Source organism: Urocampus carinirostris, chromosome 8, assembly GCF_059441175.1.
Source record: "Urocampus carinirostris isolate Australia breed hairy pipefish chromosome 8, RoL_Ucar_1.0, whole genome shotgun sequence".
In the NCBI taxonomy this organism is placed as follows: Eukaryota; Metazoa; Chordata; class Actinopteri; order Syngnathiformes; family Syngnathidae; genus Urocampus; species Urocampus carinirostris.
The window spans coordinates 43,065,371-43,077,386 of NC_142356.1; the positions used below are offsets into that span (position 1 = coordinate 43,065,371).

At 39.1% G+C, this 12,016-nt stretch overlaps 1 protein-coding gene across 6 annotated transcripts in view; it reads right to left on the reverse strand.

The window, feature by feature from the left end:
* The window catches only part of slit2 (slit homolog 2 (Drosophila)), a 213,211-nt gene that overhangs the window by 191,560 nt on the left and 9,635 nt on the right, over positions 1-12,016 (reverse strand). For all 6 annotated transcript variants that reach the window (XM_088342794.1, XM_088342792.1, XM_088342790.1 and 3 more), the window contains exon 4: positions 869-940. In XM_088342794.1, the coding sequence (XP_088198920.1) occupies positions 869-940 (72 nt within the window). The remainder of the gene's footprint in view (positions 1-868; positions 941-12,016) is intronic.

Genomic DNA, 12,016 nt, shown 5'->3' on the forward strand with positions numbered 1-12,016 from the left:
GTTTCTGGTTTTCTTTGGTAATTTTGTTAGTTGTTTTTTTGCCCACCTGTTTGTTCGGTACTTTGGTCCTAGTTTTGTTAACAAATACCATCCTTTGTTTTGAGCACCCCAGTCTTTAGTTCCTGCATCCCCCACATGGGTTCATCACCTCTCTTTCTCTCTCTTTCTCTGTCTCTCTTTTTAACTCTCTCTCTCTTTTGTTTCTTTCTCTTCGTCTCTCTTTCTCTCTCTTTCTCTGTCTCTCTTTTTCATTCTCTTTTCTCTATTTCTCTCTCTTTAGCTGTCTCTCTCTTTAACTCTTACTCTTTTCGTTCTATCTCTTTCTCTTTTTCTCTCTTCTGCCACCTCTCTTTGAGATGTGACACCCCTTTTACATAGGGGTGAAGTCATGGTTCAACAACACTTAGACTTCTGATAAATGCATTTTCAATGCATTTTCCCGATGAAAAATATCTGTATACAAGATGATAAATCAAGATGAATAATCAAGACTGATAAGGACCCGGTCCATTTCAACTAATGATTGAACGATTACAACTTGTAACCTTTTACCAATGGATCGTTTGCTGATCTTTTCAACACATCTTAAGCAAGCTGATTAGAATTTATTTATAAAAGTGGCCCCAATATTCATTTTTCATGTTTTCATTTTTGGCCTCAATTGTTAATACACATACAGACAGATTTCTTTAAAAAATAAATACCCGAAAGAAAAACAATACGCCTTTTTGTCAATTTGGAGAAATTGATCTGTTAAATGACATTATCACAATGTCAGCAAGTTATTTGTCACCCGAGTGACATCAGATTCCAACAAGATAGAGCAGCTGATGAGTAAGAAAAGACCAGAAAATAAATTGCCACTTACAGTCTGTGGAGTTTGGTTGTGCCCAGGAAGAGAAGCTCGGGAAAAACTGCCAGATTATTTCGATTCAGGCGCCTGCAAATGAGAAACTGAGTTATGAAACATTTTTGTAAATTGGCTGTTTAACCCCTTTAGGATAGGAGTGCACTGGCGCTTCATTGCCACTAGCGCCAGGAATGCTGTGGTGCATTTCAATTATTACTCATTAATAATGTATAAATACATTTATAGAAGCATTGTCCTTGAGTGCCAAACATAAAACTATGGTTTTTTGTGTGTTTATTTAAGAAACATTTATAAAGGGTTTGAGTTCATCACGTAACCACTTCAGATTCACCTCTTTGATACAGAGTGTGTCCTGTTATCCATTTATATATGAAGTTGGGAGTTGAAAGAATATTTAAGGATGCGTGTAAATTGTGTGATCACGTCTCTGAAAACATTGGGAAGCTGAAAGGTACTAGCAAAGTTCATGCTTTCTTCCTGCATAAGTTCAGTGTTCTTGCGATGAAATGTTATTTTGCAAGGCAAATTGCTGTTGTGTTAAAGGAAATAACTGTTTAGATATTAGAGGTATCACAAATACATAAATGAATAATAAAGTCATGAAATTAAAGTTCAGTTTCAAATGCATTCTTTCCCCAAAAGCGTTTTTTTCCAATTCTTTCTTGGAAACGAGTATTTCCAAGACACTCAGCATTTTTCAACTGTTGTTTACCAAACAGTGGTTAAAAGCTAAAAACAGACTCTATTTCGAAAGCAAGTTGAGAGTTGAAACTTTCTTTCATGTACTATTCCTATATAGCTACAGAATTACATTTTCTGCAAGTCTTCAAAAACGAGTCATAATGTCAAAAATTTGCTGGCACCGGCACTTCCCATTTAAGAGAAACGTCTGGCATTGAATGAGTTAAGGACAGAAAAATAAATGCACATTATTTCATTGTTTTCATTTTTTTGTATCTCTTAGCCAATCAAATGCGTTACAATAAACAGAATAAGCATGTTACGCTGTCATAGTCCTTGTAGCTAAGGGGGTAGAGCAGATCAAAGAGGTCGCAGGTTCAAGTCCTGGCTCCTCTGGGTTCAAGCGTCCTCCGGCAAGTCGAGTCGAGTCAAGTCAAATCATGTTTATTTGTATAGCCCTTAATCACAAAGAGTCTCAAAGGCTGCACAGATCAAATACTACTGCAAACGACAGACTATTATGACACCATCCCCTGATCTAAAACCTACATGAGGGCAAATAATACATAGTTTGGGTCAACATAAAATATAGGTTATTCATATGCTATATAATAGAAGTGTGTTTTAAGCTTAGATTTAAACATTTCCACTGAGGTTGCAGATCGAATCTCTGGGGGAAGAGCATTCCACAGCACTGGCAAGACATTGAACACCTAATACCTCCAATACATATGTAGTTGCCTTGTATGGCTGACTCTGCTGTTGGTGTGTGAGTGTGTGTGTGTGAATGGTGAAGCGCTCTGCAGTTCCTCAGTGAATAGTAAAGCACTGTATAAAATACAGTCCAAATGCAGTCCGTTTGTAGAGGGTAATCCTTTTTTGGGGACTGAGAAAAAAAATTATAAGAGTTCCTGTGGACTTTCAAGCAGTGTAACTATGCAATATTTGTTTTTTACAATAAAGATGCTAAATAATGATTGATTTTGTTTTGTTAAATAAACCAACGCCATATAAAAATATAAACCATACAAGTATGAAGAGCAATATACAACATAGAAACATATTTTGTTGCTGTCGAATGACAATATATCTTTTGGGCCCCTCGTTACAGCATTTTTCACACCATACGACATCAACAAAAAGTTATTTTGTGTGCCGAAGAATTTTGAACTCTGAAGTGTTGGTGTGTGAAATCATGCGAGATATGTTTCTAACACGTCTAATTTTGAGAGGCTTATTTATTATCCGGATTGGACCCGCGGGCCAAATCAGGCCAGCCAAATCTTTTAGTCCGGCCCGTGAGACAGCGCTAAGAGAAGCACAAGAGAATAAAAGAGCAGCAGTTTTAATTATTTCCACTGCATGTTGCTAAGGCCAGGCACCACTTCCACAAAAACTGTAGCGGAATATCTTTCTTTCTTCTCTCTTTTTACTCTCTCTATCTCTTTTTATTCTTTTTCTTTCTCACTCTTTCTCTATTGAACTATTTTTAATTCTCATACTTTCTATCCCCCCTCTCTCTGTCTTTCTCCCACTCTCAGTTTCTCTGAGACTCTTTTTGGTCTCTCTCTTTCTCCCTAAAACTCACTCATCACTCACTGACTGACTGACTGACTGACTGACTGACTGACTGACTGACTGACTGACTGACTGACTGACTGACTGACTGACTCACTCACTTACTCACTCTTTTCTTTTTCTCTCTGTCCCTGTCTCTTTTCTTTAATCTCCCTCTTCCTCATTCTTTCTTTCTTTCTTTATTTCTACAATTTAAATGATTTTACCCAGGGTACTGGAGGTTTGTAACCTGGTTTCTATCCCCCGCTATAAAACAATTTCACCCTGCACTTCACAATTTAGAAGGGATTACCGTCGTATCCCAGGGCTGTACTGTATTATGAATTTTGAAAATGACAAATTAATAAAATGAATTTGATTTATTTATTAGGGTAAAAAGACAAGAGTAGGCAAAAGAAGGGGGAAGATCGAGTGGGGAGAGAGATTTCCCTTTAACCACAAAGAAGACGATGTGGGAAAAACAAACAGGCGGTCTGGCCGGGCTACCGAATGTGTGAAAGGGACCCCATTGAGTAAACAAGGCCCTCGCCGGAGGGGAAGAACTCACAAGGGCCTGTCGTGGTCCCACAGAAACACACACAGTCGCACAAATGGAAGCGTCCAGAGTACTTCGGGTGAGTTTAATAATGCGGGCGCCATCATTTAACCCCGCTCGAGTGGCGTGAAGAGGTTTGTGTGCCCGTGTCTGCGGGCGGATGTGCCCGCCTTGATTGGAGTCGCCTTGGAAAAGAGAGAGACTGACACGGACAGTGAAAGGCGGCTGAAACTGTTTAACCTCCAAGCATACACGCATGTTTTTGGCGGGGCTCGAGCAACAGATGCCGCCGTGGCCATGATTCCCAAACTATTGAGTGAAGGAAGATAAGTCAATACGGAAAAAAACACATTACCTTGTCAAAACTTTTATATACAATTTTGGGCGGTACGGGCTGGGTTGTGAATGAATCTGAGGAGAGGAGGAGAAGAAGAAGAAATTAAGAAAGAAAGGAAGAGGGAAAAGGCAGCACGGTGGGGCAGTGGTTAGCGTGTGTGCGGCACAGTCCTGAGGTCATGAGATCAAACCTTCCTGTGTGGAGTTTGCATGTTCTCCCTGTGCTTGCGTGGGTTTCCTCCGGTTTCCTCCCACATTTCAAAAACATGCATTTCAGGTTTATTGGCCGGTTAAAATTGTCCTTAGGTGTGAGTGAGTGAGTGAGTTGTCTGTCTGTCTCTGTGTGCCCTGCGACTGGCTCAGGGTTCAGGGATTCCCCTGCCCACTGCCCGCAGATGGCTAGGATAGGCTCCAGGAACCGCGCGACCCTACTGAGGATATGCGGTGCAGATAATGGATGGATGGATGAAGGAAGAGGAAAAGGACAAGAACAGAAGAATAAAAAAAGAATGAGTTATAGTTTCAGTTAGTTTAAATATTTGGGGTGAAAGGGATGTGGCCTCCTTCAAATAGAGACAAGAAAAAGAAGAAGGAGATGAAAAATGAAAAATAAAAAGGGAGAAGAAAGAAAATGACAAGAACAGGAAAAGAAGAGAAAAAAACAGAAGTAGACAGGGTTAAAGAAGAAATAAAGAAGGAGAGGAAGAATAAGTAGGACATAAGAAACAGAAGGATACAAAGATACAAAAGTTATAGTTTTATTTATTTTAAATATTAGGTGGAGGATCTGGCCTCCTTCAAATAGATAAGAGAGAAAGGAGAAAACGATAAAAGAAGAACAAGAAAAGGGGGAGAAAGAGATTAAGAAAAAAGAACAAGATAAGATGAACAGAAACAAAAGAAGATGGGAGAAGAAGAAATGACGAACGAGAGGAAGAGGAAAAGATGACAATAAGAAACAGAAGGATAAGAAAAGGAATGAGAAGATGGAGATGAGGGAACAAATAGGAGAAGGACATGGAGAATACGAAAAGAAGATGAATGAGGAATAGATGAACAAAAGTCAAAGGGTAGAATGAAAAACATAGAAAAATAGTGTAATAAAACACAGCATGCATCCATATAAATAAAATAGCAACATTTTGAAAAGGTAAAGTGGATAAACTGACATTTTTACTGTTTAAGAATGATTTCTACATGCCGGTTTATTACCTGCTTAGATCCCATAAACGAGGCGGGTGTTGGGACGCACAGCCTAGTGAAAGCCTCTCACAAAAGGGGACACGGGAAATTTAAAAAAAAATAATGCAAGTACTTACTTAACAGGTTCAATGTAGCAAAGTAAGAGTACAGTTTCTTCTTCACAAATCTACTCCACAGTCAAAAAAAATAGTGATTTTAAATCCTCCCAGAAGGACAAAATGTCAAAAAATGTACTCAAGTAAATGTAACAGAGAAAATGTAACCCGTTACTACCTACTTCTGCTTCAGAGTAATAATACCAGGAAGGAAATGTGTTATGCAGCCAAGTCAGAGGTGTGAGAGTCCCTGCCAGCCTGCCTCGTTGGCTGGCTGGGTGGCTGGCTGCAGGTTGTTGCTAAACTCCGCAGTCATAAACAGATGCTAGCGCCTCACAAAGTCCACAGTAAATACTCACAAGCTGCCACATTTCTGCCACGGTCCCGTAACATTTCCTGCGGCCGAACATTCGGAAACGTCATATATATATATATATATATATATATATATATATATATATATATATATATATATATATATATATATATATATATATATATATATATATCCTCTGGCAACCAGTTCAGGGTGTCCCCTGCCCACTGCCCGAAGATGACTGGGATGGGCTCCAGCCCCCCCGCGACCCTACTGAGGATAAGCGGTACGGCTAATGAGATGAGATATATATTTATCTCTCTCTATCCATCTATCTGTCTATCTATGAATTTTTCCCACCACAGTTATTTTTTCTTTATTTTTTTTAGCTCATTATGAAATGAAATGATCTGAAATGATCTGCATTTCTATAGCGCTTTTCAAGTCAATGACTTCCCAAAGCGCTTTACATTGTGCTTCACATTTCCCAATAGCGGCCGTGATCTGTGCAGCCATGTAAGGCGCTAACCTGCTTATTGGGGGTAATTGGGGGTTCAATGTCTTACCCAAGGACACTTCGACATGTAACACGGACAAGCCGGGATTCGAACTGGGATCCCTTAATCCTAAAACGATCGCTCTACCTCCTGAGCTACTGCCGCCCTTATCATTTGTTAATAAATTTTGAGAAACATTACAGGGTAGAGGTCAGTTAAGGATTTAGATAAGTATTATTATTATTATTATTATCATTATTATTATTATTATTATTATTATTGTTGTTGTTGTTTTTATTGAAGGCTAATTCAAACCAGCAAAAACATGCTGTAAATTTTTTATTATTTTGCAGACACAACATTACCAGATTTTTCACACACAAAAAAAAATACATGAATTATAAAACAAACAAATAAATAAATGAATGATCCACCGGTGCATTTTTAAGAAGCAAATGGAAATTTCTTCACTGATTTCTTCACTGAATCCTCGTGAAAAATAAGTAAACAAATACATGAGAACCAAACAAACAAATACATGAATATATACATAAATAAATGAATAGACATCATCAACATTGGTTTAGAGAGGCAAAAGTGTCCTTTTTCATATATGTAGAAAAATCTTAATCATGATTTATGAATACCCAATTGATTTAACATATATGAATCAACAAATACATAAATATATAAATCCAGCAACAGAAAGGGATTTCCCACGGTTAACAAAAATATTCTAACCGGGCTGGTAATTGAGTTCTTACATTACCAAAAAAAACTATTTAAGTAACTTAAATTAACACAATTTGCAAATCAAAAGGCACATATCAAAGAAGAATTTTATTAATAAACGGTTCAAAAAAAATATGGAGGTAAAAAAAAATAATTCCCTGGGTGCACTCAAGGATCATCTAATCTTATCAGTCTCCAACGGAATGAGATATCACAATCTTAACCGAGGTCGCCGATTCCTGCGCAATTCAGATTCATGAGATCCTCACCTGATAGGATTGTTTAGCAACAAATACCAGAAAAAGAAAAAAAAACTGGGCTGCTACAGTGCGTCCATTTGGGAAATCCATCTCTGAAGCCTTCTTGGTGAGTAATTTCAAGCTCTGCTGCTCAATAAACAGAAAACACACACACGTTCATTTCACTCTCACACATTTTCTTTATTTTGAAACGATCAACCAGGACTATTTTATCACTGGAATCTCAAGCGAATATCTCAAAATACTTCTTCAATTACAAATGATTGTACAGTGTCAACGCATCAACACGATCACTCTGATTCAGTCACTTGTGTTACCTCTCAGACATGTAATCACTTAATAACTGGCTAAATGATGCCGACCATTATCTGTATTGTGGAAAGAATACCCTTAATTGGAAATCTGTACTTAGCCTGTGACTGTCTGCTGATTTTAGAAGGCTGCTGTATTAACGATTAAATGTTGGATGGCAATACAAATACCAAAGCCTGTTTCTTAGGGTATTTGGTTATATTACCACTGATTGGATTTTTTTTCAGATTTTGAAGACATAAATACGATGAAACCATGAAATACAAAAATCTAACCAACATATCAACCAGCTGACCAACTAACCATCTTTCTAATGATCCAACTAGCCAATCAACCACCCATCCAACCGACTAGCTAACCAAACAGATGGCTATCCCCAAAAATATCTGATCAATTATATAACTATCCAAACAGCCTAAAAATGGGACAACCGACCAAGGAAACCAACCAAACTATCAAACTGACCAACAAACTATCCAACCAACCAACCAACCAACCAACCAACCAACCAACCAACCAACCAACCAACCAACCAAACAAACAAACAACCAAACAAACAACCAAAACTGGCTATCCAACAAACATACTATCCAACCTAGTATTTAACGTCGAACTAATCTAACAATGGAACCAAGTGACCAACCGACCGACCAAAAACAAACAAACAAACAAAACAAAGTAGTCAAACAAATAACCTTCTAATCAACTATCTGACCAACCAACAAGACTTATCCAACGAACTGACCATTCAACAAACTATACAGCCAACCTGCCAACTATTAAACCAACCTATTATTCAACTAACTAACTAAAAATTAGCTAACCAACCAACCAACCAACTAATCAACTATCAAACCGATAAACAAAAAAATCCAACCAACCAGCTATTCAACCAGCCAACCAACAAAACGACCATCTGACCAACCGACCAACCAACCGACCAACCAACTGACCAACCAACCGACCAACCAACCAGTCAACCAACAAAGAGCCTATCCAACCAACCATACAAACAGACATCTAACCAATTATATAACTATCCAACCACCTAACAATGGACCGACCTACCTACCTACCAAAGTACTATCCAACTAACATGACCATTCAACCAAGCAAGCAAGCAAGCAAGCAATCAACCAACCAACCAACCAAGCGAAGAGCTATCTAACTACCCGACCATTCAACAAACTATACACCCAACCAACCAACTGTTTAACCAACCTATTATTCAACTATCTAATATAATAATGCAAACAAATTGATGTAAAACGGTTTGCAAAGGATATTTCAATTGATAAAATTGGGATTTAATTTCATGCAAACCTGTCAGAGTGTTAGAAAATGTGAATGTTTATGTTGTGGCATGCCTGACACCTCCTTCCACCTCCCCAGCCCCCAGCTACTGCCCGACACCTGACCCCACCCAGGCAAAGCCCTGTAGGGCTGGTCACAAAAAGACAGAAAAAAAAAACAAGACAAGACTGAGGGAGGAGCCGGTCTCCAAGTCGGCAGGGGGCAGTCACTTTGGATCCATCACCCTGACTTAGGAGCCTCTCCTCTGGCCAACGTTGCCCAGCATGATGCCCGCTGCGCCCTGGAGGACGGAGGCCTTTGAAATTCGGGTCCAGGACTCCGGCCTGGGGTGCCCCGCCTTTGTCCCTCGGCTGCAGGGGGGCATTGATGGCTAGCTCCATCTTTGTGTTGCCCGAGACGGTGAATTGCAGTTGAAGACCCTCACAGAGGACTATAAAGGAACCGTGTCACATTAGAAAGTTAGCTGCCGTCCAAACGGGTTTGCCCAATAGAGAGATAAAACAGGAAAACATCCGATTGGCAGGAGAAATTGCTGGATGCAATTTTGCTCAATATTCTTCTGCCATACTTCAGCAATGGTTGGAAAGCGTAACTCATAAATGTATACCTAAAATAAGATTTCAGGAAAGTATTTATTTACAGAAAATGAATTGGTTTATGATAGTGTACAGGTATTGAGAATTGAGAATTTAAGGCTGCTCTCCTACGTAATGATGATGATGATGTATTGAAAAAAAAGGTCACAGGTTTGATCCCTGACTTTTCCGTTAAATGTCAAAGTGTCCTTGGGTAAGACATTGAACTCCTAAAGCTCCCAATATGTAGATAGGAACATTGCATGGCTGACTCCGCTATCGGTGTGTGTGAATGGGTAAGTGTGAAGTACGTTGTAAAGTGCTTATCAAGTCACTGAAAACCTCCCATTTAATAAATGCAGTCTATGTACCATTTACCATTCAAATGAACATAATATGAAAGGATATAATGTGATACAAACTGTTTCTGGCGGAACAAAACATGAAAGGATAATTACGTAGGGAACATACTCAAGAGTAGATGGAACAACTAGATAATGTTCCAACACTGACCAGCTCTAACAGAACAAAAATATAAAAGAAGGACACTAACTCTAACTAAACATAACAAGGAAGGAAGATAAAAGTGACTACGTTGGGACCCTAACCATCTTTAACAAAAACAAACGTGAAATAAAGATAATCAGGATATTGGAAAAAAAACATGAAGAAAAACAACACATACTATGATGGAACCGTAAATGACTAAGAAAAAACAAACACTAATGAAGAATGTTTCTGAGCACTTACTCTAACTTTAAGAAATAATGAAAGATGTCAACGCAAAATATTTTAGGACACTAACTAGCTCTAACTAAACAAAACCTTAATCTGCTTAACAATGCAAATGCAGCTTGCTTACAAACATAAAAAGGGCTCTATGGGTGTGGTTAATAATTGAGTTCAATACGGAAGACAAAAAAGAAAGAAAGTACTGTATGTACAAAAAGAAGAAAAATGAGCCAAATTTAGACCCATTTTAATTGTATTGATTGCTCCGAAACAGATTTAATTCAATCTTTAATCTTAGAGACAACAGTGTCACGACCGGTACAAGCAGTGGACCCAAATACGTAACGTTTCACACAATGCTTTATTAAGGGAAGTCAGGGCCAGAGAAAAAGGACCTCGATTTTGTGCTCGCTGGGCAGAAAGAGCAGGAAGCTTTCACGAACGAAGCGTGGTCGGGGATCGGAAGCAAGTAGGGAAGCCGGGACGGGAGAACGGAGCGTGGTCGGAGATCGGAACAAGTTGGGTTTCAAGGACGGAAGAACGGAGCGTGGTCGGAGATCAGAACAAGTCAGGTAACCAGAGCTGATCAGGAAGCCAGGGACAGGGGATCGATACAGGAAACAGGGAATGGAATCGAGCAGGATACAGGAAACAGGTCGGGAACAGAACGGGAGAGTCAAAAATGCTTGCCTTGCTTGTGTGGAGGCAGATGGACTGTCAAGGAGTGAACGAGAATGACGTGTTTAAATAGAGGAGGGCTAATTAGGGAACGAGTGGCAGCTTGGGGCTGAACGAATGAGCGCAGGTAAGGGCAATTGCCAAAGCTTTTTCTTTTGGTTTTACTTATCTCATCTCATCAGCTGCACCGCTTATCCCCAGTAGGGTCGCGGGGGTGCTGGAGCCCATCCCAGCAATCATCGGGCAGTGGGCAGGGGACACCCTGAACTGGTTGCCAGCCAATCGCAGGGCACACAGGGACAGACAACTCGCTCGCTCATTAACACCTAGGGACAATTTGGACCGGCCAATCCACCTGAAATGCATGTCTTTGGAATGTCGGAGGAAACCGGAGTGCCCGGAGGTAACCCACGCAAGCACGGGGAGAACATACAAACTCCGCACAGGTAGGCTGGTAGCTGGATTTGAACCCACACAGAAGGTTCCCAAGACCTTAGAACTGTGCCGCACACGCGCTAACCACTGCGCCGCCGTGCTGCCGGTTTTACCTATTGTAATTTATAATTTTTTTGCCTGTTTTTCAGAGGATCTTCGTTATAATGCAATTAGAAATTGTTTTTGTATGTTATCATTTATTTATAGCACAGGAGTGTTGGTATTTTAGATTTTTATTCTATTGTTGTGCATTTTCATTGATTTTATGATGTTGTTCAATTTTAAATTTGTTCAGTGTTTAAAAAGCAACAATTGTTTGGTATTTTACAAAAAAAAATTGTAGCTCTGTCAATATTTTAATTTATATTCCATATGTTTTGCAGGGATTCCCTGAACATTCTATCGCTCACCTTTTTATGAATAACTAATTACTAATTACATTAACAATTACCAAATAATCTGTAGCATAATGTTTTATCATTATTGATAATTTATAAAATGTAATTTATAAAAAAAACCTGAGGAGCCACTTGGGAGCAGAGCCGAAAGACCGTTTTTTTTTCTAAATAGAGCAGTCCTCGTGGGTGCGACCAGGAGGGGGCGGTGCCACCAGAGCAGGTGTGTCGGTGTCATTTTCACGCACTATTTTTGAATTATTATTTATTTATATGTGTTCGGACTGCAAAGAAACATGGCAATGGCATCAATTTCAAGCATTTTCAAGCACTTCATTTAAAATCGTCTTCTAAAAGAGAGACGATGAGTGAATGCTCTTTTTAGTTTACAATTAATTCAATTTGTGAGCATGCTAATGATTCCGTTTGTGAAAGTGTCAATGCATTTTTTTTTCTTATGCCAATTTGTTA